Source organism: Monoraphidium neglectum (genome assembly GCF_000611645.1).
Source record: "Monoraphidium neglectum strain SAG 48.87 unplaced genomic scaffold scaffold00046, whole genome shotgun sequence".
NCBI lineage: Eukaryota > Viridiplantae > Chlorophyta > Chlorophyceae > Sphaeropleales > Selenastraceae > Monoraphidium > Monoraphidium neglectum.
In genome coordinates, this window is record NW_014013582.1 from 23,382 (window position 1) to 50,665 (window position 27,284).

Genomic DNA, 27,284 nt, shown 5'->3' on the forward strand with positions numbered 1-27,284 from the left:
ATGGCGGAAGAGGTGGACGCTTCATCTAAGGGAGCCGACCTGAAGGACGCGCGCGCGGACTGGATCAGGGACCGCGTGTGCTCCTCGCTGAAAGTCAGGCCGGAGCAATTCGCGAAGCTGTCCCAAGGAGATGCCAAGTGTGCTGTCGGCGATCGCAGTGGGACCTCCATGTGTTTGTCGCTGGTGTGTGCGCGACGGTGTCGTCATCTCCCTCGCGCCAGTACTCGACGACCGTGTGCTCTGCCTTTGTCTGCTCAGCCCCTTCTCCGCGACTAGCGCCTGCCTGAACATTGTCGCGTGTTTGCAGATCTTTATTGGTCAGCTTTTTGGATGATCCTGACACGCGCCGTCTGCTGGTGTTCTCCGATGGCAAGGACCTGCTCGCGGTGCGTTGACCGCTTCTCAGGCTGCCGCGGCCAGCATTGAGGCGCAGGGATCTATGTGCATGTGACAGGTGCAAATGGTACTATTGCATGTCATTGATCAAGGCGCATATCCTGGGCTTGCCCCCAGTATGTTGCATGCATTGACGTTGTCCCTATCCTGCTGTACACTGCAGTCAACGAAGCCACTCCAAAAACTCAAGCGCAAGACGGTGTACTTTGTCAAGCTGCAGCCCATCAAGCTGGACAATGACAACGTCAGCAGAGAGGTGTGCAGTTGCATGGTCTGCAGGGCGCGATTGCGAGTGTCCTTCACTCTTGCAGCATGCCTGCACAACCAGTGCTGCTGGCATGTTGTTTGCATGCACGATTTAGGGATGCCGGCCATGCATGCCACGTGCGTGTATGAAGCTGCTGCATGCTGAATCGCCTGCCGCTTGACTGCCCTTGCGCAGGTTCTCCACGGGGAGCTGACGGAGGCGCCGCTGGAGACGCTTTCGGCGGTGGCGCAGAATGTATTCCTGCCCCTCCTCAGCAGCGCGCACAACCAGGAGGGTTGGCCTGACGTGGTGGCGCAGGAGGTGACGGAGAACATGCACAAGTTTGTGGCCAACGGTGAGTAAGTGAGCTGTGCAGCTGGATGCTTTGGGCGGGCAGCACTTAGGCACTGGCTGTGCAGCTCTCACCAGCTCTCCAAGCAGGAGGAACTCTTGGTTGAAATCTGCATCCCTCATACCGCGCTCTCACTGCTCAGTCAAGGTCTCCATTGGCGAGTCAAAGGGCCAGACCGTGCTGCCTCTGCCCAGCGCTGACCCGGGGGCCATTGCGGCGGCGGCAGCAGCGGCGGCAGCAGCGGCAGCAGCGACACCCGTCTCTGCGTCAGCGGAGGAGCCGGCGGCAGCAACAGCGCCCGGCCGGCCAGGGCGGCTGCCACCTGCAGAGGCGGAGAAAGTGCACATCTTGGAGTCGGCTATCATGACATGGACGCGGCAGATCAAGAAAGTCCTTCAGGCAGATCCAGATGCCGCTCTCAAGGTGTGTTACCCTGGCGGGGCTGAACATGGTTGGGCCTGGCTAAGCGCAACGCACAATACAAATCGCAGGCCCCAGCAATGCCTGCATGTGCATCTGTGGGGTTGTTGATTCAAGGCTGTAACCCCACTGACAGCTGCTGCAACCCCTCGTCCCAAACCCCTGCATGCTGCTGCTGTGCTTCTCATGCATGTGCACCATTTTGCAGGGGCCGGGGGCGCACCCGGGGCCGCTTGTTGAGCTGGACTTCTGGAAGGAGCGCGCCGACAATCTGGCCTCCATCCACGAGCAGCTGGCGGGGGACCGCATTCAGAAGGTGGTGCGCGTGCTGGAGCTGGCGCACAGCACCTACCACCCGGCCTTTGAGCGGCTGTTCAAGGTGCGCGCGGCTGGGATTTGCAGTGGGATGACAGTGGCTCCACTGTCTCCATGAACACTGCTGTCTTTTTGTAGTTTGCAGGCTGGAGGCAGTGGTAGCTGCACCCAGCAGTATCACATGTCAGGCAAAATCACGCCATACAATTTCTGTGGCCTGTCTTGCAGGAGGTCGAGGCGGCGCTGCTGGAGGCGGCCGACAACGTACGCTTCCTGGCCCCCCTGCGGCGGCACCTGGAGCGGCTCAGCATGATGGACGACTTTGTGGCCCTGGTGCGAGCTTATTGTAATATTCAGAAGGAGGGGGCGCAACGGCGTGATGCTGTTTTGCAAAGCACCCGGACATAATACAGCACAGGGTGCAGGTTGCAAAGGGGTCGCTGTGGTGAGGTGTTGCCTTTGCCTGTGCCCAAGCGCTGACGCGCTTGCGTGCCCCTCAACTCTTCAGGTGGACCTGTTCAAGCCCATCATGCACACGGCGCTGCTGATCTGGAAGCACAGCGGGCACTACAACACGGCCGCGCGCATGGCCACTCTGCTGAGGGAGGCGTGCAACGACCTCATTGCCCAGGTGAGGGAGGGGGAGAGCCGGGCACTGGTTGCCCGAGCAAGCTGTCACCCCAGCAACTTTGCTCACCCCATGCCCTTCACCCACCATACCTCCTATGCTGCACCCCTTCTACTGCGCAACCCCTCGACCTCCACAGGCCCACCGCTTTGTGCCGGGCCCCGAGCTGCTGCGCATGGAGCCGGGCGAGGCTGTGAACAAGCTGCGGCTGGCCCTGAAGGTGCTGGGCACCTTCAAGGCCTACTTCTTCAGCTACAGGGTCGCCTCGGGCGTGGAGTGCCCCGACAACCCCTGGCGTTTTCAAAACGCGGCAATCTTTGGGCGGCTCGATAGGTGGGGCGGCTGGCATTGCTGGCGGGTGGTGCTGGTTGGCGGTGCAGCCAATCGCTGCCATGTACAGGCGACGACTCCCGACGCCATGCAGTGCCTGCAGCCCGTCAGCCTCAGGCATTCAAGCCTGGCAACATCTGCACTTTGCCGACGACACACCAATCATGACACCGACCTCCCCCACTACAGGTACATGTCCCGCTGCTCAGAAATGCTGACGTTGGCCGGCACAGTCGTGCAGTTCAGCCGGCTGGAGCGCGTCGAGGTGGGCGGCACCAAGGGCAAGAACATCAGTGCGGCCATCAAGACCGTCCACGCAGACTTCACCGCCGCACACGAGCGCTTCCAGCAGGTGGGCTTCACGGCAACGTTGCTTGCTGCTGCAGCTGTGTTCACAAATTAAGATGATTGCGCCATGCGAGTCTTGTATTGCAGCCCTCATGGCTTGCACCCTGCCCAGCCTGGATAACAGCCTTGCAAATACACTCATTAGCGTCCCCTCACCCCCCCCCCACCCAAACACCTCACCGCACCATCCACTTTGGGGTGTGTCCATGGTAGGTGCTGTATGACGTGATGGACGTGGACGCGCCGCAATACGCAGCCGACCACGGCGCCCTGAGGGCCGCTATCACCGAGCTGGAGCACCGCCTGGGGGCGCTCATCATCCAGGTGCGGCCCTGAGAGGGCGGACGGACGAGGTGGGGCGGCTCGGGGCGGACTGGGGCTCGGCAGGGCCAGGGAGTGCAAGACACACTGAGGAAAAGATGTACACAATGGAGAGGCTGCAGCAATGAGGGCATTGTCACAAGTGGGTTCGGCTGATTAGGGTCTCGCTGCAGATTCGTGCAACTTGCGACACCCCAAGGTTTTAGGCGACCACATGCTGCGCACTCTGAACGCGCTCCGTGCCCAGGCCTTTGATGACTGCACGACCCTGAGCAGCACGTTCAAGCTGCTGGACTCCTTTGAGGGCCTCCTGGAGCGCGAGGCCATCGCCGCTGAGCTCACCAAGAAGCAGGTGGGCTGGGCAACTGGCAGGTGCTTCCAGAGGCAGCTGAGCCACCTGCTTGACTTGCATAGCGCAGCCCTCACTTGACCCCCTGGTAAGCAAGCCGCCTGATGGCCTTTCTATTTTTGCTCGCCGTCCTCAACGTCTGCCACCCAGGCTGAGCTCGTCAAGGCGTTTGCGGCGGACGTGGCCGAGGTGGAGGAGCTCTTTGAGGGCGCCAAGCTGGCGCCCGTCCTCAGCAGCAACGCACCTCCGCACGCGGGCGCCGTGGCCTGGGTGCGCGGCCTCAAGGCGCGCATCGCAGAGCCGTTTGCCAAGCTGCAGGCCATGGAGCACGGCGCGCTGCTGGAGGGGCGGGAGGGGCGGCCGGCGGCGGCTGCGTACGAGAAGGCGATGGCGACCATGGAGGCATTCGAGGCCGACGTTGTGGCAAAGTGGTGCCAACAGGTGGGTGCCGGGGTTCACCAACATGGTGTCACGGTGCTGCAGCCTTTTGTACATTCCCATGCTGCTCTGAGCCCTGCGACTTGCTCTTGCTTTTGCGCTGCATGCACAGCAATCAGCACACCTATTCATAACCCTCATGTGGCCTTTTGCGACCATTTGCAGGTGGACTCCACCAGCGAGGCCAAGCTCAACCTGCGGCTGCTCCAATTCCACGAGGACGCCACCCCCGACCTGCCCCTGCTGGCAGTCAACTTTGACCCTGCCCTGGTGGCGCTGCTGCGGGAGACCAAGTACTTCCTGCTGCTGCAGATACGCGTGCCGGACGCAGCGGCGGCGGTGTTTGAGCGTGCGGACTTGTATCGGTCTCAAATCGGCAGCCTGGAGCTGATGGTGGGAAGGGGGCGAATGGCAATGCAGGGGTTCCAAAACTGTTTTGAGTGCTGGAGCGACTGACGGCCATGGTGCTGGCCAGCAACCATGGCTGGACAAAGCCTGGTGGGTTGCATAGCAGCGATTTCATTCGAGGGCAAAGGTGCGTGGCATATTCACTGCGCCCTACATATGATATTGCTGATCATCCTGCCAGGTGGCCCTGTACAACCGGATACAGCGCACTATCCTGCCTGTGGAGAAGCCCCTGGTGGAGGCAAAGCTGGCGGCTGTGGAGGCAGCGCTGCAGCGGTACGCAATGGTTGTGGCAGGGACGGAACCAAACGTATTTGCAACGGATTCATCTCCAACTTGAAAACTGAAGGCGTCATGATGCATCGTGACTGCTCCTTGGCGCTGCGTTTTGCCAATTGAGAACCCCTTTCTATATCTGTACTGGGCCATTCGTCCTGCTCAGGGGTCTGGAGGAACTGCGGTGGCGGTCCGAGGGCATTGAGCCCTTCATCCGTGAGGCCTTGGAGCTGGTGCGTGACCTGGACTCTGTGCTGGCTACCCTCAAGGACAACGTGCGGCGCACACAGGTGCGTCCAATACAGTACATCGCAGCAGGGGACCTCGCGGCGGATGGGATGGGGGCATTGGGACCCTACTCGTGGAAGTTGCTTGTGTGTCTGCAACGTCAGCCCCTGCATGGAATCGCACTTGAAACACCTGTCAACCGCCTCTGCCTCCAACAACAGGACGTTCTGCGTGCGTTTGAGCGCAGCCTGATGTTTGAGCGCAAGGAGGGCAAGGTGTATGCAGCAGACGAGCTGGCTGAAGCATCAGCGGCGCTGATGGCGTCGCGGCACGCGGAGATGCGCGAGGCTGGCAAGGAGATCGGCAAGCTGCTCTCCGCCAGCAACCGCGTCGTCAAGGTGTGAGCGTGCGCCCACCTGGCCGTTCGGCTGCGCTCTTGACGGCCTGTGACATTTAGTCTCCTCTGCTGGGCCTCCTGCTGTGTTGCATCCCTCAGAAATCCTTGCGTTGTGTACGGGTCAAGAAACTGCCACCCACCCCCTGCCCTACAGGCCAGCAAGACTACACCTGGCTGGCGCGACTACGTGGAGTACATGAGTGGCATCGTGGTGGACGGATTTGGGGCGGCCATCACAGCCAGCGCCACCTACCTACTGGCACAGATGGACCCAGACCTGGTGGGTCCTGAGGGCCTCTGCAAGCGTGTGACACGGCCGGCACTCAACCTCTGGCGGCTGCACCTATACGAGCGCCATGCATGGTTGCATGCTACGGGGCGGTCTGAACGTGTATTGATTACATGGGACTCGGGCGATGAGCTTATCGCCTCCGTTATTACAGATGTACGACCGCGCATGTCACCTGATTCACCCTTCCCCAAAGATCTCCAAGTCTGGGTGTGGGCCTCTGCTGGAGATCCAGCTGGAGCTGGTGGCGCCAGAAGTCGTGTGGACTCCAGAGCTGGCCAGCAGCGGCGGTGAGGGAGGGGGGGGGCGGCGGGCTAAAGCTTGGGCTCTCTGCGCCGTCGTGCTGTGCCTTGTCTTGTTCCAATCACTTTCAGCGCCCTCTGTTAAAACGCCATTCATTGAGCCTATAGAGGTGTTGTTTTGCCACGCTACCTGCAGGCTCCACCCTAGGGGTGCGTGACCTGGTGACAAGGTGGCTGTCCGGCTTCTTGGGCGTGGGCGCCCTGGTGAAACGGCTGGACACTGGGGAGGGCTCCTATGCCATTGAGCTGGAGGAGGACTACCGCGTGTACGATGCACTGGGCCAGGTGTGGGCCTGTGGCGCAGCCGGAGGGGAGGGGGGCAGCTTGGACGGCCCTAGCAAGCAGACTTCCTGCTGAACCAGGGGCAGCAAGACGCTGCCGCAGCTTGATTCTGGCAGTTGAAGATAGGGGGGTGACATCCTCCAGAGCTTGATTGCTGCCGCAAAGATAACAAACTGTGCGCCAAGCCACAGCAGAAAATCGACTCACTGGAACTGCCTAGAAACACGTTGCACTCAACTTGCCCTGCTCACCTGCCGCAGGTGATGTCGGTCACCCTGGCCAACGAGGCGCGTTGCGAGGAGTTCCGGCAGCAGTTCCTGCGGTTTGACTTCCTCTGGAAGACGGACGCCACCGCCACCCTCAAGGTGGGCATGCTGGATGCCCTGAAGGGTGTGTGCACACGGTCACCGACTGCTCACCATCCCTGCTCAACATGCCGCAACATCCACACAACTTGCTGCTGACTAAACCTTTGGCAGGCGTTTCTGGAGGCAAATGGTACCCAGCAAGCGGATGGCAGCCGTGCTGACCCACCCCTACCCAAGTTTGAGGAGCAGATCCAGAAGTACAAGTGAGGCCTCTTGCTGGTGATGGTTTGGCAGGTTGCGAGCGTATTGCACCTTGTGCCGTGGCATGGCTGAGTTACCCCCCATAAACGTTCCTGTTGCCCCACAATCTCGCAGAGCCATCGGTGCTGAGGTGGCTGCTCTGCCGGGCACTGCCAACCTGGGCTGGATGCGCGTTAGCAGCAAGCCGCTGAAGCAGGCGCTGGCTACATGGGCATCCAAGTGGGTGTACCTCTTCACAAAGTACCTCCAGGACAAGGTGCGCCCCGCCAAGAGGGGTGTGACCGCCACTTGGGGGTTCTGCAGTGTGCATCCATGCATGCATGCACTTGTGCGCGCATGCGCAGTCCCGCATGTGTTTTGAGGGGGGCCAGGGCAGTATGGGTGGGAGTCAGCGAAGGGGATGGGTGTTTGTGATAAGGGCTCGCAGGAGGCTTGTTGCAGTGCCCAGAACGCAGTCACAGCTGAAAACCACCCCCCCCTGCCCAGGTGGTGGGGTCTGTGTCTGAGCTGTACACGTTCATGGACGAAGCCGACACCACCCTAGTGCGCAAGGTGCTTGGGGAGGCTGGCAACAGCGAGGAGGAGGGCGGCGAAGACGAGGCCGAGGCTGCCGCTGATGCAGGTGAGTTTAAATGCTGGGGCTGCCACTCCATTACGCTGCACCACGTCATGCCATCTACGCTCTATCCTGGTGTTTGGTATTGGAGCATGCGGCTGTTCGTTAACGGTCCATGCACTGCGCTTGGCGCACCAACCCCTGTTCTGCAGAGGAGGACGGCGGCGAGGGCAAGCGCGAGCGCGATGCGGACGCGCACCGCCGCGCGCTGTACGACATCATGACCTGCATGAGGGACGTGCGCAAGCGCGCGGAGGTCACGGACGGCATGTTCGACCCGTTGCGGGAGGCGGTGCAGTCGCTGCAGGGCGTCGGCGTGGCGCTGCCAGACGGCGTCCTGCGGCAGGTGAGGAGGGGTGGCTGGGTTGGGGCTGTGAGCATTGGTTTGGGCCGTGGATCTGCTTTGCACCCTCTGCTTTACATTTTTCATCATAATTTAATGGAGTGCATGACCTCAGCGGCCCTTTGGACGTGCTCGGACCCTGCGATTGCCTTCTCCTCAACCCCCCAGCTGGAGACGGCTGAGGTGCGGTGGAAGGGCCTCAAAAAGAAGGTGCTCAATCGCCGCGAGGCGCTGGCAGCGCTGCAGCAGGCTGAGGCGGTGGACGTACGGCGCAAGAGCGACGCCTTCAACGAGCGCGTGGAGGAGTACCGCAAGTGAGGCGCTTGCACGGTCTAGCGGGCAATGACGCGTGATTTGTGTGTGATGTTTTGCTATCTGATTCTCCAACTCAAGCTTTGTTGTCCGGGTTTGTCCTCCCTGGGTTTGTTGGCATCGCTCATGCGCCCATTTTCTGGCCCTCCCTATCGCAGGTTCTTCCTGAAGCGCGCGCCGTTTGCCGTCCAGGGCGGCGGCGAGCTCAAGCTGGAGCACGTGCGGCCCGCTTACCAGGTGCGGGGTATGCGGCGTGGGCGGTCTGGGGCGGGGCAATGCCATGCCTGTTAGCGCAATTGCTTCGGAGGTCAGCCAGCCCTTGTCCTCAACCAGGCAATGTAAATCAGCACTTCCACAAGGCCGCCCACCTGGCAACGGGTGTCCCTGCTGCTGCCTTGCATTGGCGCAGGTGCTGGACGCGTTCCGCCATGGCGGCGTGGACAGCCACCCCTCCGTGATGGCCATCATCTCTGAGAGCAAGCAGCTGCAGGAGTGGCAGGACCTGTTTGAGCTCTACGTGCAGGTGGGGGACGAGGATCAACTTGGGGTATGGTAGATGCCACAGCACAAGGCGTGGGGGCGATCATTTTGCTTGTTATCGTTCTATTGGTGTGTCCTTCTGCCTTCAGATTGGAGCTTGCGGCGTTGCAAGGGTGGTGTTGCATTGCATTTTGTCCTGAGCGGCCCAAACACGTGGTGCCCAGTAACAAAGTGCTGCGTGCGCGCGCCACTTGCCGCAGGACTACCTGCCCTTGACACGCTGCGCAGAGGACCTGGTGCACCTCAAGGCCACTTGGGACACTGTGGCAGCGGTGCTCTACACCTTTGCTGATTGGTGGGTGCTCCACGGCTCTGTTGAATGGGCCGACCACACATTGCCCACAACCTGTCTGGAATGCTCGCTGATACTGGGGCACATAGCATTGTTAGTCAGTCTCCACCAACGGTGGTGTCCGCAGCCCAGAACCTGTCCCTGCTGAGGGCAGCAGGAGGTCTGCCCCTGCGAAACCAAACACCCCTTGCCCGCCCTGCCCCCCAGGTACAAGACCCCCTGGGACAAGATCGACGTGGACTACCTGGTGGAGGAGACCAAGAAGCTCGGCAAGGAGGTCAAGGGACTCAACAAGGCGGTGCGTTGTTGCGGTTCTGGGCTTTAAAGCGAGGGTGACGTGTGGTGAACAGCCACCCGCAAGAAGGCTGCTGGCACGCTTGTCCAAGGCAATTCTTGCAAGCAGCGAACCCGCCGCCCGCCTGGCAGCTGACGGGCAGCTGATGCCGTAACAGTGCACCCCATAATGCCGGTACAAGTGTCTTCTGGCAAACGCGCGCTCTCCTGTAGGTCCGCAACTACGAGGTGTACCGCCTGCTGGAGGAGGCGCTTAAGGCGATGCTCACCAGCCTGCCGCTCGTGCAGGTGGGCAGCATTGAGGGACGAGGTCCTAAAAGAGGGGGGTGATCTTGATCTTGTGAGGGACCATCAGCGAACACTATGCGGTTGATGAGGAAGGACAAAAAGCTGTTGCCGCTTGTTCTCAGGTAGCCATTTCACTCACACTCACCTATGCCGCGCCCGATGTCTTCGCTCCGCAGAACCTGCACCACCCCGCAATGCGCGATCGCCACTGGAAGATGCTGATGCAGGCAACCGGCAAGCAGTTTGTGATGGACGCGCGCTTCTGCCTGGGCGACCTGCTGGCCCTGGAGCTGCACAACTACGTGGACGCGTGCAGCGAGATCGTGGACAGGTGCGGCGGGAGGGTGTGGCGGGCTTCGAGGCTTTGTTGGAAATGCCAGCCCACAGCGGTGGATGCGGGAACTTGCAGGGCTTCAGTGGTGCAAGCATTCATGCGCAGTTTCCTAGCGTCAAAGCTGCCAGTTTGCACAAGACAGGCAACCCTCGTTTTATTGTCTGTAATGCTGAAACTGCACCCTGGCTGCAACCTCCAGGGCCCAGAAGGAGCTCAACATTGAGAAGCAGCTCAAGCGCATCGAGGACACCTGGCGGGGCCTGGCGTTGGTGTTTTCACCCTACCAGGACACAGACATCAACTCCCTGCACGTGAGGGCAAATAGCTCCAGTATATGGGGTTCAGGATGAAAAGGGGTGTGAATGGGGTGTTGGGGGCTGAGGTTGATTCCAACACCGCCGCCCTGTGGACCCCCCCTCGTCTCACCACCACACGGCAGCACGCTGTGTTCTTTAGCGCAGCTGTGACCTCAGCTGTCTGCTGCTGATCTCACAATCCATGCCGCTGGCTCTCCCTCAAAGGTGGACGACGCCATCACCGAGGCGCTGGAGAACGACAACCTCCAGCTGCAGGGCCTGGCCGGCCAGAAATACGTGCAGCTGAACCCAATGTTTGGGGACAGTGTGGCGTCCTGGCAGAAGCGCCTGGGCACGGTGGACGCGGTGCTCAACACGTGGACGGATGTTCAGAAGAAGTGGCAGGCGCTGGAGAGCATCTTTGTGGGATCGGCGGACATCAGGGTGCAGCTGCCAGAGGACTCTAAGCGCTTTGCCGCCGTCAACGCAGACTACCAGGTATAACATGGGCGCAGCCATGGGCATTTAGTTGGGGCTGCTCAGGGCAAGGGCACACGGCGGTGGGGGGCCTGACGCGATCAGGGGCAGTACAGCCTCGTCAAGCGAGGTGGTCACACCTTGCTGAGTGTTCCGCAATAAGCTGGTGCTCCTTGTGGCTGCCTGGTCACACCATGCTTGCTGCTGCCCCCACGCACCCCACCTGCACCCCCAGGACTTGATGCGGTCAGCTCCGGATGTGACCAATGTGCTGGAGGCTGCCAACATGGAGGGGAGGCAGGAGCGCCTGGAGGGCATGCTGGGGCAGCTGGAGTGCTGCGAGAAGGCGCTGCAGGCGAGCTTGACGATGGACAAATGGCATCTGCTCGCGCAGTTGGGGAGTCTGAACCTGCATGTGCTGCCGGTGGCCAGCCTGCTTGTTTCACATGGAGATGTCATCCTACTGATGCCTGACCTGCACGTCCCTGATTTGCCCCTGCACCCTGTCAGGATTACCTGGAGACCAAGCGCATTGCGTTCCCCAGGTTCTACTTTGTGGCCCCAGCGGGTGAGGGACAGTTGACGCCGTCCTGTCTTCCACAGCCTGGTTTGTTGACGAGCCGCCACATGCATGATCACATGATGGCGGCCTGCCGTCTCTACTGTGGAAAGAGTTGCGCTATGGCAGAGCACACCTGGCCTGACGCGTGAACAAACCTGAACCCGCTCTTCTGTCGTGGCCAGACCTGCTGGACATCCTTTCCAAGGGCTCCAACCCCCAGCTTATCCTGCGCCACCTGCCCAAAAACTTTGATAACGTTCACAACCTCTCCTTCAGGTGCGCGTGTGTCTTGTTGGGGACAATCAACAGCCTGGGGCCAGCGAATGTTGACGTGGGAATGGCACCTGGTGGAGCTGACCCCTGTTGATGTGGGCTGCCCAGTGCAGTGCTGCAGGCCGTTAACATCATTCCCTGCCACCTCCCTCCTTCCACAGGCTGGATGAGCGCGGGGAGCCTACCAAGGCCGCCACTGGCATGTACAGCGGCGAGGTGAGGTGCATCCTGGGGGTGTAGCGTGACATGTTCTGGTTTCAGACCCTTGTAGCATCCACTGGCCGTGAAGTCTCTGCTGCTGCGCCAAATTACGCTTTTGCTGCGTGCGCCTGCTCGACTCCACTGATCAACTTGAATCTCTCTCTGCTCTTTGCCCCCTTGAAATGACCCGCACGCAACCAATGGCCACCCCCTCCTCCCCAAAGGGCGAGTATGTGGAGTTTGTGGACGACTGCCTGTGTGACGGCCCAGTGGAGACGTGGCTGCAGCACGTCGTGGACGCCATGAAGGCCGGCCTGGCAGCAGAGTTCAAGAGGTGGGGGTCAAGGGGAGCCTGGGGCCCCTGGTGCACGCTTTAGTAGTGCCGCCAGCACGCGTTGGGCCCTGAAATGGGCCTGACAGGTTGCTGCTTCCCTCCTGGTGCGCAAGTCCTCTCCACCAACAGCCCCCAAACCCACTGCACCATTGCCTCTCAGGGCCATGCCGACGTACGACGAGGTCCCGCGCACCCAGTGGATTCTGCGGTACAGCGCCCAGGCCACCGTGGTGGTGACGCGCACCTTCTTCACGCAGGAGGTCACCGAGGCCTTTGACGAGCTGGAGGAGGGCAACGAGGACGCCCTCAAGAACGAGTACGAGCGCCAGGTGCGCCCGGGCGCGCCTTCGGGTACAGGGCGTGGTGGGCTAGGACCAGTTTATGGGATGATGGCAGGGCACAAACCCTAAATAACTTGACGGTTGTAGTGAAGCCTGCTCGTGTCGTGGTGTTGGAAGAGGGTCGGCTTGAACAGCTTTGCAGCTGGCCTACAACTTTGGTTGCCTTGATACGTTGCGACCGGTGGGACCCTGCGACCTGTCCTGCTGCCCGTGCTGCTCTCCAGGTGACGCAGCTGGCGGGGCTGATCGAGATGATCAACGGCGACCTCACCAAGCTGGACCGCAAGAAGCTCATCACGCTCTGCACCATCGACGTCCACGCGCGCGACGTGGTGCAGCGGCTGATCGACGAGCGCGTGGAGAGCGCGACGGCGTTCCAGTGGCAGAGCCAGCTGCGATACATCGTCAGCGAGAAGACCAAGGCCAGCCAGGTCGGGCAGGCATCCGGGGTCTGGGTCCCGGGTCGGGGCCAAGGCGCGCTCTATTGCTTCCGCCTCAGCAGCTGCCGCTGTGACATTCCTAATCCACTGAAACCCTGCCGATGATGCTGTTCAGGTCAAGGTGCAAAATCCTGCTGCCTCAGTCCCTTCTGCATGCGCAGCTGAATGGCCCACATTCCACAACCGCCACAGGTCAACATCTGCGACGCCGAGATTGCGTACAACCACGAGTACATCGGCAACTGCGGCGCGCTGTGCATCACGCCCCTCACGGACAGGCGCGCGGCCGGGGCGTCAAGAAAATTGGGCAATTTGTGCGGTTGATGAATCAGTCTGCTGTCCTGCATCACACCATCACAGGCAGACTTAGCTCGGTTGCAACTTTACACTTGAGATTTGACTTGTCCCGCGCCTCCTCACCCCCAGGTGCTACATCACACTGACCCAGGCGCAGAGGCTGGTGCTGGGTGGAGCGCCCGCTGGCCCAGCAGGTGTGTGTGTGTGTGTGTGTGTGTGTGTGTGCACGCGCGCGCGCGCGCACGCGCTATCGTGTGCTGTACCTGCACGGTGGATGCATCCAACTACTCTGGGCCTGGAACAATTGCATTTTCGCTTGACACCTTCTTGGGTGCTGTGCGCCAACCCATCCTGCTCACCACTTGCCCAGGCACGGGCAAGACAGAGACCACAAAGGACCTGGCCCGCGCCCTGGGGGTGCAGTGCTATGTCTTCAACTGCAGCGACCAGGTGGGCGCCCTGGGATACCGCATTGGCATGAGACCCCCCCCTCTAATAGCCCTTTTTGTTTCCCCTGCCCCAGGCATCATGGCCTGGGCCCTTACACAATGCCATGAACCATAGCCCTCTGTTTCCTCTCAACCACCAGATGGACTACAAGGCCATGGGCCAGATCTACAAGGGGCTCGCACAGACCGGGGCCTGGGGCTGCTTTGATGAATTCAACCGGTGAGCTCCCATGGCCATGCACAGGGTTCGGGGTGCCTGCAGCCAAACATCAATGGCGTTAGCCGCCTTTGAATTCCCAGCACCTGCCTTGAAAGTTTAGTTATGTAATAAGCACCCTCCTCACCTCCTCTTAATACTCTTCCTCGCCACAGCATCCCCGTGGCGGTGCTGAGTGTGTGCAGCACGCAGTACAAGACGGTGCTCGATGCCCTGCGTGGCCGCAAGGCGCGCTTCATGTTTGAGGAGGTGGAGATCGCCCTGCAGCCCAGCGTGATGGCCTTCATCACCATGAACCCAGGGTACCCCGGCCGTGCAGGTGAGGGTAGCAAAGAGCACAGGAGAACCACGGGGGAAGGGGCGTCAGGAAGTGCAAGGGGGCGGGCTGTCGGCTGCCGAAACTGCCAGCGTTGAATGGTTTGTGTTGCCGCGACGTCGTCGGCATCACCTGCTCTGCCAGCTGCCCACCTCCTCCCCCCTTCCACGCACCATCCGCCCCTTCAGAGCTGCCCGAGTCCCTGAAGACCCTGTTTCGCCCGGTGTCCATGGTGCTGCCCGACCTGGCGCTGATCTGCGAGATCATGCTCATGGCGGAGGGCTTCCAGTCCAGCAAGATGCTGTCCCGCAAGTTCATCATCCTCTACAAGCTGTGCGAGGTGCGCTTGATTATGTTTCACAACACCTGCATGGGGCCGTATTGCTGCTTCTGCTGCCTCACAGCGGCTAGCTGGTTTCACGACGAATTGGGTGCAGCAATGCGCAGGTCAGGCAATTGCAAGTGCGGGCTGCGCAATTGCAAGATTGCATCTTGAGTGCTGGCAGTTCCTCCCCTTCCCCGTCACCTCAGGACCTGCTGTCCAAGAGCAAGCACTACGACTGGAAGCTGCGCGCCATCAAGACCACGCTCTACGTGGCGGGCGGCATGAAGCGGGCCGCACCAGAGCTGACTGAGGACAAGGTCAGGGCGCAGGGGGCCCTGGGACAACGGGGGGGGGGGGTGGGGTTACGGGGGACATGCCAAACGCCACGCTTGTCGTGCCCAAAATAGTGTTCACGCACAGGAATGACGAGTTCCGAATCTCGCGCTTGTGGGAGCTTCTTTTGCATGCCACCTGCGCGGCCCGGGCACGTCTTGTCCGCGCCCTGCTCGCAACCGTGGTTCTCCCGTCGCCACAACACAGGTGCTGCTGCGCGCGCTGCGCGACTTCAACCTGGGCAAGCTGACTAGCGACGACACCTCCATCTTTGTGGGCCTGCTCAACGACCTGTTCCCCAAAACCCTGGAGCTGGTGCCACGTGCCAGGGAGGTGGACTTCGAGGCCAGGGTGCGGGCCTGGAGAGGGGTGTGTTGGCGGGGGCAAAGGCAGGGGGCAGGCGCACACCTTGCAGCTGTTGGGCGTGGCAGGCAGCCACCCCATATACCCAGACTCCTTGCAGAGGGACACGTTGCGAGTACACCTAAATGCCTGCAACCAGCACCCGCCCTTTTATCCCTCAACACCAGATCCATGATGCGGCGCTGGAGCTGGGCTACCAGCCCGATGAGACCTTCTGCCTCAAGATCGGGCAGCTCAGGGAGCTGGTGAGAGGGCGCGGCACCATGGAATGTTGGGTGCAAGGGTGTGTTACAGGAAACCTGGGCCCAAGACGATCTTTTGGATCAACTTGGCTGGTCTTTGTTTACATGCGCTGCTGCTCCCTGCCGACCACACGCCTGATGCCCTCCTGCACCCGCTTGGCCCAGTTTGTGGTGCGCTGGTCGGTGTTCCTGCTGGGCCCCGCTGGCTGCGGCAAGAGTGCCATCTGGCGCACCCTGATGAAGGCCCAGAACAATGCCGGGGAGAAGACCGTGTACCGCCCCATCAACCCCAAGGCCGTCACGCGCAATGAGCTCTACGGGTACCTGCACCCTCAGGTGGGGTCTAGGCTGGCAGTACCCTGTGTTGTGCCTGACGACTGAGGACTGACGAGCGGGTGTGGCCGCCGCTCTGGTAGGATTCCACACAGGCTGGCACCGTGCTCAGGCCTTTAAAAAGTAAGGAACAATGCTTGCCTCGTTTCCATCACACCTGCAGACCCGCGAGTGGAAAGAGGGCCTGGTGTCCGTCACATTCCGTGACTTTAGCAACAACGCCACCAACAAGCACCAGTGGATCGTGCTGGACGGCGACATCGACGCGGGTGGGCGCAGGCCTCCTTGTGGTACCCTGGGCGCACCCGACACACTCACGTTGGACCAGCTGGTGCTGGCCGCAATCTCTCCTCCACATTAATATCTGCCCACGCCGCCGCGCCAGACCTGTGATCCCATGCTCCCTGCCGCCGCCTCACGCCCACAACCCCCACCCATCTGCAGAGTGGATCGAGAGCATGAACACCGTAATGGATGACAACAAGATGCTGACCCTGGCCTCCAACGAGCGCATCCCCCTGACGCCCTCCATGCGGCTGCTGCTGGAGATCAACCACATGAACCACTGCAGTCCTGCCACCGTCAGCCGCGGGGGTGTCATCTTTGTCAACGCCGATGATGTTGGGTGGAAGCCCGTGGTGGACTCATGGATTGAGAGGCTCGAGGTGAGCAGGCTTCAGGGCTGAGGTGGCCAGACGTCCCAGGTTGGCGTTGCGAGTGTCTTTTCTTGCTTCGGACAGGAAACGTGGATTGAAGCTGGTGCACAGATCAGGCACGACTTGGTCCAAGTGTCACCAGTGTGTTGTGCAGACAATCATGTGACAGTTGTTATGCTGCCATCGAGTTGTCTGAACATTATTGCCTCTTCAACAACCCTGTTCATCTGTTTGACCATGCGGCAGGCTGCCGAGTACCGCCCGCTGCTGACAACGCTGTTCAGCCGCTATGTGGACCCCTGCCTGGAGTACTGCCGGCGCAACTTCAAGACAGTGGTGCCCCTGCCGGCTGTCAACCAGGTGGGGCGGGCAGCAGGGCCAGGGGTGGCAGAAGGAGCAGCAAGGGCAGATGCGCGTTGTAGAGTGGCCCGGACAGCGACTGGCAGACCGCATGAAAATGCCACTCTGCGCCTGTGCCTCTGTGACACATCCCGCCACCTGCGTAGTGAGCGAGCCCCGTTTGACATCCTTAGCCTGAGAACCCCGTACCTGCCTCACCCCAACCCCACCCCCACCCCAGGTGATGACCATCTGCAAGATCCTGGAGGGCATCCTGCCCAAGGAGAGCGTGAGGGGTGCCCCGCCCCCCGACAAGAAGCTGCTGGAGTACCACTTTGTGTTCGCGTGCATCTGGGCCTTTGGCGGCTGCATGATGGTCGACAAGGTGGGCCTTCAGGGATGGAAGCGCAGGGGAGCGAACACACCACCAAGCAAATTGGTGGCGACAGCCTTTGGGGACAAAGGAGGCCCCTGCATAGTCCACCCACTGCCATGAACGCAGTTTGCTGAGTGCAGCGGCCTGACCTGTGTCCCAGTCTGGCCGTTTGGCCCAAGCTGGTAGGCATCCTCACCCGCATGCCACACCCCTCTCCGCCCAGGTGACCGACCACCGCGCCGCGTTCAGCAAGTGGTGGGTGTCCGAGTGGAAGGGCGTGCAGTTCCCTGAGAAGGGCAGCGTGTACGACTATTACGTGGACCCCGACACCTGCCTCATGGTGCCGTGGGACGAGCGCGTGCCCAAGTTCAGCTACGCGGCAGCCGGCGGGGCCGGCAGCAGCGTGCGGGGGCCCATGTTTGTGCCTACGGTCGAGACTGCGCGGCTGACCTACTTCCTGGACAGCCTCATGGCCAACAGGTAGGAAGGGGGCGCACGCCAGCTGATGCACTGTGTGGTTGCAGCAACTGACGGTGTGCATCGTTTGGGTGCGTTTCTAGGGCATTGCTGCGTGAAGTGTGGCTGCAACCTCGAGCAAACAACGGCTACGTTCAGTTAACCACCGCAAGTAAACCATCTCTCAGGCACTACGTGATGTTTGTCGGCAACACGGGCACGGGCAAGACGGCCGTGCTGATGAACAAGCTGCGCGGCCTGGACCCTGAGGCGGTAGCGGCCTGCGTCATCAACATGAACTCCTTCAGCGACGCGCCCAGCCTGCAGCTGCAGATGGAGCAGCCGCTGGAGAAGAAGAGCGGCGTGCGCTACGGGCCACCTGGGTCGCGCAGGTGGCTGGCCACTGGCTGGAGCCAAGCTGAGGGGGGTCCACTGGCAAAGGCTTTGCTGCCCAGGGCCCCACTGGCAAAGGATTTGCTGCCCGGGGCCCCACTCTGACGCCCTCGCACCTTTCTTGGTCTGTGAGTTGGTAACCCTATTCATTGGCATCTTCAGTCAGCGTCTTCATTGGTGGACACCTGCCCTCCCCACCCTCCACCATGCTGCCCTCCTCTCCACCCTCACCCCCCCAAAAGACTCGTGTACTTCATTGACGACCTCAACATGCCCTACGTCGACAAGTACGACACACAGTCTGCCATTGAGCTGGCCCGGCAGATGGTCGACTACAGGGGATGGTGGGTTCTGGGGTTTGCTGTGAGGATGCCGCCCCCGGTTGCTGGGGTTTGCTGGCAGGCCTGGAACGGCCGAGGTCCCTGGAAAGAATATGCTACAGCCCCATCATAATGCCTTTTTGTGTGCTTGCCACCAACGTAGCTGCCCAATGAATGGACAACCGCCCTACACAGGTTTGACAAGCAGAAGATACTGCTCAAGGAGATCCAGAACTGCCAGTACGCCGCGGCCATGAACCCCACCGCCGGCAGCTTCAACATCACGCCACGCATGCAGCGCCACTTCGTCACGTTTGCCGTCCAGGTGCGCGGCCTGACAGGGCCTGCATGCGTCGTCGTGGCTCACGTCTGCGCTGATGTCGCCCTTACCCTGGATTCCCACCTCAGTGCTGCCGCACATTCCGCTGCCCCAGGGCCATGTTCCAGCTCCAACCAGCTCGCATGTGCCTTTTCTAACCCACATGAACACGCACACTGTCTCGCTACGCATACTCTTGCAGATGCCCAACGCGGACATCGTGCGCTCCATCTACTCTGCCATAGTGGAGGGCCACGTGCAGGGTGCGGGGCTGGACGAGAGCGTGGTGCGGCTGGCGCCAAAGCTGGTGGACGCGACCATCGAGCTGCACCGCATGGTGGGTTGAGGAGTCCAGCTGTGTTTAGGTTGCTGATTGCATGCAGATGACAATTCGGCTTGACTGACGGCCTGTGTGGCGCCGCTCTTCCTTCCTGGATGTCTCAATCCTGACAAAGTCCTGAAAATCCTGCACCTCTCAACACCGCAGGTGATGCACAACTTCCTGCCCAGCGCAGTGAAGTTCCACTACCAGTTCAACCTGCGTGAGATGTCCAACGTGGTCGGTGGCCTGTGCCGCATGACTAAGGATGTCTACAAGGAGCCCGTCAGGGTGGGTGCCCTGGGAGGGGTCAACCAGCCGGTGTATAAGTGATAGAAGGCCAGAAACCCGCCCGGCGTGCCCACCTTCCTAATTGGGGTGCCAACCTCCATACTTGGCAGTAGCAACATGATTATCATCATCACCAGCAGCAGCATGGGCAGCAGCAGCTGCAGAAGCCTCTGCAGCTGAACCAGCAGGTGTAGCCACACACCCTCTCCATCCTACCCACAAACGCCCGCCCAGGCTGTGCGGCTGTGGATCCACGAGTGCGAGCGCGTGTTCCGTGACCGCCTGGTGTCAGACGCTGACGCGGCCAAGTTCGATGAGTTCAGGGCCGCGGCCACGAGGAAGTACTTTGAGGAGCTGCCTGGCGGCATGGCGGCGCTGGAGGAGAGGCCGCTGCTCTTCACCAGCTTTGTGCAGGCACGCTCATCTTGCAGAACACAGGGTGCAGCCTCAGGATACATGGTGCTGCGGCGGGGGCCATGCATTGCAATACGCTTATCCTGGTTCACAATGGCGTGACGCACTGGACCCTACACACTGAAATGTGTTGGTCCGCGGACGCCTGACCAACCCTGATTCCCAATCCTTTGGTTGCGCAGCCATCGGAAGACGTGGCGAACTACACCCCTGTGACGTCATACGACGCGCTGCGCAAGGTGTTGGACGACAAGCTGGCAGAGTATAATGACACTAACACGGTGAGTATTGCAGCACGGGGAGGGGGCGAATGGGGTGGTGGAGCAGGGGCCGATGATGGCATGGGAAAGGCATAGCTGCAGGCAAAGATCAAATCGGTCAGATCTTGCTGCATGTAGCTGATGCTGTGGGCTATGGGCTGCGCCTTGCACAATGTGCAGACACCGCACAACTGTACCACCTGTGACCCTCCTCGCCGTCTGCGGCGTTCTCCCAGGTGATGGATCTGGTGCTGTTCCAGCAGGCCATGGAGCACGTCACACGCATAGCTCGCATCATGGACCTGCCACGGTGGGCGTGCTTTGCCCGCCTAGACTTGCCAACAGCTTTGAATGGCGCCCTGAAACGAGCAGTCCCTGGGATCTCAAGGACTCTGCGCCGTTGTTGACTTTGGTATGAACGCTAATCCGCCCCTCCCCTGACCCGCCTGCCCTTGAACTCAGCGGCAACGCCATGCTGGTTGGTGTGGGTGGAAGCGGCAAGCAGAGCCTGGCGCGCCTCGCCGCCCACATCTGCGGCTATGATGTATTCCAGATCGCTGTGAGCAGCAACTACGGCGTCGCTGACTTCAAGGAGGCACTGCTGGGGCTGTACACCAAGACAGGAGCCAAGGTGCTGCGGGGACCAGGGGATCGACGGGCGTGAACATGACCCAAACAGCAGGACGCTGGCTGGCGGTGTGCTGTTCACCATTTCACCCCAGTCGCCCATACCCTCACACGCCGCACCCCTGCATCAACCCACCAGGGCATCCCCACGATGTTCCTGATGACAGACAACCAGATTGTCAAGGAGCAGTTCCTGGTGTACATCAACGACCTGCTCAGCACGGGAGTTGTCAGCGACCTCTTCACACAGGTCAGAGCTGTACCTGAGCAGTGGTGGCTGTTCTTTTTCGCCCCTTGTGCAGCCCGGCCTGCATGTCGCCCCCATGCTTGATTGTCACATCCTGAGAACCCTGCCACAGGTGGCATACTCACTTCCACGTGTGACCGCCCAATGGCGTCCCCATCACAGGAGGACAAAGAGGGCTTCTGCAATGCCGTGCGCAGCGAGGTCAAGGCCAGCGGACTGCTGGACACCCCTGAAGCGTGCTGGGACTTCTTCATCGCCAAGACGCGCCGCCTGCTGCACGTGGTGCTGTGCTTCAGCCCCGTGGGGGACAAGTTCAGAGTGCGGGCTAGGCAGTTCCCGGCCCTCGTCAACTGCACACAGGTTTGTGGCGAGTAAAGTGATGTGCCCAAAAGGTTTTGACGAGTGTGTGCTGCTTGTGTTGCTGGTTGAAACTGGATGATCTAGGCAGGTGGCTGGCCAGGTATGCAGGTGGATCTTACTGTTGTGGGCCGGCAATGTGCCCATCAACAGTCAAAGCACAGCAGCCCCACACTCCAGAAGCACACTGTTGTCAACACCCTGCTTCCCATCAATTCGGCACCTCCCATCTGTTTCAGTTCGACTGGTTCCACGGCTGGCCCCTGGAGGCACTGGTGTCTGTTGCCCATCGTTTCCTGGCCGGGATCCCTGACGTTGACGAGGGCGTCAGGGACCAACTGGGACAGCACATGGCCCATGCACACACATGCGTCAGGTGCGATGAACATGAGTGCTCACTGATGAGACAAAGAAGTAGCTGCAGGTCTGCCTGCAGGGCTGACGCGTGTCAGGCCTGGGCTGCCTTTCACCTGCAGCCCGTGTTTGACTAGAACTCACACCCAAGATACCCCACCCTGCCAAACCCCTGACAGTGAGGCGAGTGCGGCCTACCTGGAGTCTTACCGCCGCTACAACTACACCACTCCGAAGTCCTACCTGGAGCTCATCAGCCTCTACAAAGACCTGCTGGCCCGCAAGAGGAGGGTGAGCGCCCCGCAATTGGGTGTTGATGGCGGCACAATGACAAACCCTCCTGGTTTTGCCCGCCCTGCTGGCAGTGCAGACGGTTCTAACCCTTGACTTCATTACTTGGACCGCAGGAATTGCGAGCGGCAATTGAGCGGCTGCAGAGCGGTGTTGAGAAGATCGCCCAGGCCAGTGCCCAAGTGGCGGACCTGCAGGCCAACCTCAAGCAAGAGCAGGTGCAGCCTGCGCACACCCCGCTGGGCGTGGTTTTGCCTATTTTGCCGCCATCGTTCAACTCTCAAGGCAATTTGTTCTTTTGCAGGTCCAATGAGTTACCATCGCCACCAGCACCGTTTTCAACTGCCTCACCTATCCCCCACTCATACTTCGCATCCAATACCGCAGATCATTGTTGAGGAGAAGAAGGCAGCTACTGACGCGCTGATTGTGAGCATCGGTCGCGAGAAGGCAGTGGTTGATGAGGCGGTGGAGGCCGGACGCGGCGACGAGGAGGCTGCTGCAGCACTGCAGGTGCGCTGGCAAGCAGGGTAGGGATGAGAGGCAGGCTTTGCGGGCTGTTCAACTGGGTTGTGAAGCATGCTGTATCTGCGCTGCTTTTTTGCCGCAAAAGCCTCGTACACCTTAGAATGGTGTGTCTCTAACAGCAATCCTGTCGCCCATCAAACCCATAACCCCCAGTCCGAGGTCCAAAATTTCCAGGAAGAGTGTAGCCGTGATCTCATGGTGGCAGAGCCCGTCATTGCGGAAGCGGAGGCAGCTCTGAACAGGTGGGCGCGGGAGGCTTCTCTGCAGCAGGGCGGAGGTGTACGCGCCTTCATACACACATCGCCCTCATTGATCCGCTTGCAGGCTTACCAACTCACACCTTCATAATGTGTCTGTCCTTGCAGCCTGGACAAGGCCAGCTTGGGGGAGCTCAAGAGCTTTGGATCGCCCGCAGCAGAAGTTGTGCAGGTGTGACGCTGTCTCTGCTGTGGTGATAGCGACGGGTGCAAGCACGAGGTCTCCTTGCGTGTGGGCTGTATGTTTCCAGATGATGACGCTTGCGTTGACAAGTGTTTCTACCTTGCTCGCCTCCCATGCATCCCTACCCACCGCCTCTCCACCACTCCTGCACCCTTCAGGTCGTGGCTGCGTGCATGGTCCTGACTGCCCCGGGCGGCAAGATCCCCAAGGACCTGTCGTGGGCCGCGGGCAAGAAGTTCATGGGCAACGTGGACGCCTTCCTCAAGAGCCTCCTGTCTTTCGACAAGGACAACGTCCCCGTGGTGTGCGTCGACACCGTGGAGCGCGACTTCATCAGCAACCCGGGCTTCAAGGCGGAGAACATCAAGAGCAAGAGCAGCGCGGCAGCGGGGCTGTGCGGCTGGGTGCTCAACATCTGCAAGTACTTCAGGATCTACCAGGTGGGGGCTGAGGCCTTAGGTTTGGGCAGAGGCAATACAGTGCTGGCTTTGACAGGCCTGCACTTGGCCGTGAGCTGGTGGGCATGAGAGGAGTATTGATTGCCTGTGCTGTGGGCATGGCCTGTTGCTCCATGGACCCCTTTGAAAAACGCTGTCCCCTCGCCCAGGTCGTCGCCCCCAAACGCGCGGCCCTGGCCGAAGCCAACCGCAAGCTGGAGGGAGCCAACAAGAAGCTGGCGGGTATCCGGGCCAAGGTGAAGGAGCTCCAAGACCGTGTGGCGACGCTGGAGGCCGGGCTCATGAAGGCCACAGAGGACAAGAACAACGCCATCGCACAGGTGGGGGGAACGAAACCGTGGCCGGTTCGGGCCAGATTGTCAGTTAACTGTAGCGGAACGTCTCGCTACAAGCGACACAAGTATTTGTGGATCTCCAGGCAGTGATGCTTGCGGCTAGCTTTATGCTGTGGTCGTGGTCCACATGCCTCCCTCCCCTCATGGCACATCTAGGCCGAGCGCACGAGCCGCAAAGCTGGGCTGGCTGACCGGCTGGTGAACGGCCTGAGCGGAGAGAACAAACGCTGGAGCGAGACCATCCGGAAGTTGGAGGGGCAGGAGGGCATGCTGGTGGGCGACGTGCTGCTGGCGGCCGCGTTTGTGTCGTATGCGGGCCCCTTCAACATGGCCTTCAGGAAGCAGCTGGTGGACGAGCGCTGGCTGCCAGACATCGTGACGCGTGGTATTCCCCTCAGCGCCGGTGGGTGGAGCCAAGGGACTTCCCAGGGCTGAGCCGGCCGGTAAAGCAAGGGTTTTAGTGCAGGCCCAAGCATTTCCCTAGCCTCGTCCAGCCACACATGCGCCCACGATGACCGTGCAGCTTTTTCAACTCAAACTTCCCACCTTCCCCGCGACCCTTGCCTTGGCCCTGCGAAGGCATCAAGCCGCTGGACATGCTGACTGACGACAGCACCAAGGCCAAGTGGGCGCAAGAGGGCCTGCCCACCGACCCCCTGAGCATTGAGAACGGCGCCATCATGACCAACGCGGCGCGCTGGAGCCTCATGATAGACCCCCAGCTGCAGGTGGGGCGTGGCGACGAGAGCTGTGACCTGCCTCCAGGACAAGGGCCTGAGATACAAGGGCAAAGCGGCAAACACGAGTTTCTTGCCAAACTCTGTAAAAAATGGTAGCATATTCCGCAACCATGAATATCTGGCCTGCAGCGCTTGACCGTTTGCTTGCAACTTGACCTGTCTCTATCCCCTGAGCCCTGTGTGGGAAACTTTTGCTAACATGGGCATCGTGTTGACCCCAGGGCATTCAATGGATCAAGTCGCGTGAGGCCACCAGCGGCCTGGTGATCCTGCAGCAGAGCCAGCCCAAGTATGTGGACAAGGTGCTGCAGTGCATCGAACAGGTGAGGGTGGCACGAACGGGGTGGGAGGTGGCTGGGCACATTGGTGACGACCTCACACCTGCAACAATCCAAAGCCCCAATCGCAATTGCTTTGTAGGCATGGAAGCAAGCGTGTGCATGCACACACACGCGCACACACACGTTCACAAACGTTGCACGCCAGGGTCTCCCACTCCTGCTTGAGAACCTGCCCACGGAGCTTGATGCGGTGCTGGACCCGGTGCTGGGCAAGCGCACCGTCAAGAGGGGCCGCGCCATGGTCATGAGGATTGGGGACGCAGAGGTTGAGTACGATTCCCAGTTCAGGTGGGCACACAGCATCTGGTTGTGGGGCTACTATGGCCCCAGTAAGGAGGTATTTGGGCGGACCAGCAAAGCGGCATAATTGCCACTTGGCAGGTTACAACCAGCTGAGTGCCCAACATTGCCTGCTGAAAATTGCTCAAGATGCAGCCCCTTGCCGCCCTTACTCCAACCTCCCCAGGCTGTACCTCCAGACCAAGCTGTCCAACCCGCACTACAAGCCTGAGATTGCGGCACAGTGTACCCTCGTCAACTTCTGCGTCACTGAAAAGGTGGGCTGTTTACATGGAGGAAACGGTGGTGCAAAAGCGATGTGTGTAGCAGAGGTTGCAGCAACAGGCTCCATTGACGGCAAGCATAGGCATGCAACTGTTGGGCGGTCGCGATGCCCCACCCCATTGCATCATCCAACCCTGCGCCCCCCTATCGGGTGGATTTGCCGCCCCCAGGGCCTGGAGGACCAGCTGCTGGCGCAGGTGGTCAACCACGAGCGCCCCGATCTGCAGGAGCAGGCCGCTGCACTGGTGTCGCAGCTGGGGCAGTATACCATCACGCTCAAGGAGCTGGAGGACTCCCTGCTGGCCCGGCTGGCAAACGCACAGGTGCGTTGTGAAGGGGCGGCCTACGATTAAAGTGAAGGTGGGATCGCTGGTCTGTGTGTGGCCATTTCTTAGAGAGCTGATGTGGTTGCGCGTGCAACGCCACATCTGAATCAGCACCCACCATAATGTCACAATCCTTCCCCCGTCATCGCACGCACCATCAGTGTCCAAGGTAGGTGACATGCAATTCAAATGCCCAAACTCCCCCCTTTGACCCCAGGGTGACATCCTGGAGGACATTGAGCTGATTGAGAACCTGGAGGAGACCAAGCGCACCGCCCTGGACATAGAGGACAAGGTGCGCCAGGCGCGCTCCACAGAGGCCTCCATATCCAAGGCACGCGAGGTGTACCGCCCCGTGGCGGCGCGCGGCAGCCTGGTCTTCTTCCTGATCGACGGCCTCAACGCGCTGGACAGGTGGGGGACGCAGGGTGGTGTGGGGTAGGACCGGGGCTGGGGGGCACCATGGTGGCCCTTTTGACGGGACAGCTTACCGTTGTGCCACATCAACCGATGGTGTTTATCTATGTCGTCTGTATATATGCGTGACAAGAGGGTGTGTGCTTCGGGGCAGTGCCCGTGTGTACGCGTTAGTGAGCGGGAAACAGAGGGACAGAGGGGCGGGGAGAGACCTGCATCAGTAACCTGCAAAACTTCCGCCTATGAAAAGTGCTCGCTCAACTCATCTCAACAACCTCCAACATTGCGCCCCAGGGTGTACCACTACTCCATGGCCAACTTTGTCTACGTGCTGGTCAAGGGCATGGACACCACCCCGGGCGGCGCCGACGAGAGCCTGGTGCCCAAGGACCAGCGGCTCGGCCAGGCGGTGGACCTGGAGCAGCGCGTGCAGCTCCTGGTGGGTGCGGGGCCCCTGCCACCCGGCCCTCATCTGGGGCGCAACAGCATGCCTTTTTGTTGGCGGGGCAAACTATGACCTGTTGCCATGAGCTCGCATGGTCTGCTGGTGGCGCTGCATGCTGCAGGGACATGCGACACGCACCTTTTGCTCACATCTACGCAATAACCGCTGCGGCCCCAACCCCCAGGTTGACGGCACCTGCCAAGCTGTGTTCAACTACGTGGCCCAGGGCCTGTTTGAGCGCCACAAGCTGATCGTGTCGACGCAGCTGTGCATGTCGGTGCTCAGGGCTCGTGGGGAGCTGCAGCGCGCAAAGTTTGACATGCTGCTGCGCGGGCAAAAGGTGTGGACGTGGGGGGGGGGGGCAGCGGGCTGCACAGCTGGCTATATGGGCCATGACTAACACACCTGCGCCCAGTGCACTGCCGTGCCCTTGATGTAGGGGTCTCTGTGCACTTGCCCCCATCAAACACCCCAATCCGCACGCTACGTCGTCATTCCAAACCAGGTAATGGGTGTTGACAACCCCCTGAGCGACTGGGTGCCTGAGAGTGTGTGGGGCAGCGTCCAGGCCCTGCGTGAGCTGGAGGACTACGCCAACCTGCCAGACGACCTGGTGGGCTCAAGCAAGAGGTGGCGCGAGTGGATGGAGCTGGAGAGGCCAGGTGAGAGGGGCAGGGGCGTGTCGGCCTTGCGGCAGGACGGCGCAGCGGCTGGGCCCAGGTGCACACGCAGCCCGTGTCGCGCTTGCGTTCTTTGGATTCCATGCTGCAAACCAGGCCCTCGTGTCACCTCCCTGATCACTGCAACCCCGCACACAACCCCCCCAGAGGACGAGCCCCTGCCGGGCGACTGGAAGCGCATGCCCGAGTTTGAGCGCCTGCTGCTGTTCCGCGCGCTGCGCCCTGACCGGCTGACAGCCGCCATGAAGAAGTTCGTCACAAATGTCATCGGCGCTAA

General features: G+C 60.7%; 1 protein-coding gene across 1 annotated transcript; it reads left to right on the plus strand.

Annotated features, from left to right (window-relative positions):
- Positions 1-27,284, plus strand: MNEG_0555 (dynein, axonemal, heavy chain 11; the record flags this gene model as incomplete). The annotated part of the gene is made up of 86 exons (XM_014050966.1): positions 1-137; positions 308-386; positions 560-652; positions 839-998; positions 1,138-1,418; positions 1,624-1,794; positions 1,959-2,063; positions 2,239-2,361; positions 2,498-2,691; positions 2,878-3,040; positions 3,250-3,360; positions 3,605-3,709; positions 3,857-4,147; positions 4,310-4,537; positions 4,734-4,828; positions 4,995-5,118; positions 5,278-5,454; positions 5,608-5,733; positions 5,939-6,032; positions 6,181-6,329; positions 6,587-6,691; positions 6,872-6,897; positions 7,010-7,151; positions 7,382-7,517; positions 7,664-7,857; positions 8,023-8,168; positions 8,325-8,403; positions 8,576-8,689; positions 8,907-9,001; positions 9,206-9,296; positions 9,506-9,580; positions 9,757-9,911; positions 10,114-10,225; positions 10,436-10,708; positions 10,923-11,111; positions 11,198-11,255; positions 11,432-11,525; positions 11,684-11,738; positions 11,948-12,057; positions 12,218-12,386; positions 12,623-12,829; positions 13,031-13,092; positions 13,265-13,329; positions 13,506-13,585; positions 13,725-13,804; positions 13,957-14,120; positions 14,306-14,457; positions 14,649-14,759; positions 14,983-15,126; positions 15,306-15,383; positions 15,546-15,716; positions 15,877-15,982; positions 16,158-16,378; positions 16,616-16,729; positions 16,950-17,093; positions 17,308-17,564; positions 17,729-17,932; positions 18,176-18,277; positions 18,449-18,578; positions 18,775-18,909; positions 19,060-19,182; positions 19,417-19,590; positions 19,779-19,877; positions 20,093-20,166; positions 20,319-20,487; positions 20,623-20,733; positions 20,893-21,090; positions 21,327-21,463; positions 21,621-21,732; positions 21,849-21,950; positions 22,120-22,245; positions 22,414-22,502; positions 22,626-22,689; positions 22,860-23,141; positions 23,309-23,479; positions 23,651-23,897; positions 24,074-24,222; positions 24,456-24,557; positions 24,721-24,863; positions 25,042-25,132; positions 25,310-25,462; positions 25,683-25,879; positions 26,177-26,321; positions 26,512-26,667; positions 26,833-26,989; positions 27,155-27,284. Coding segments are annotated over 86 exons (11,852 nt in total), but the record flags the coding sequence as incomplete, so codon positions are not given.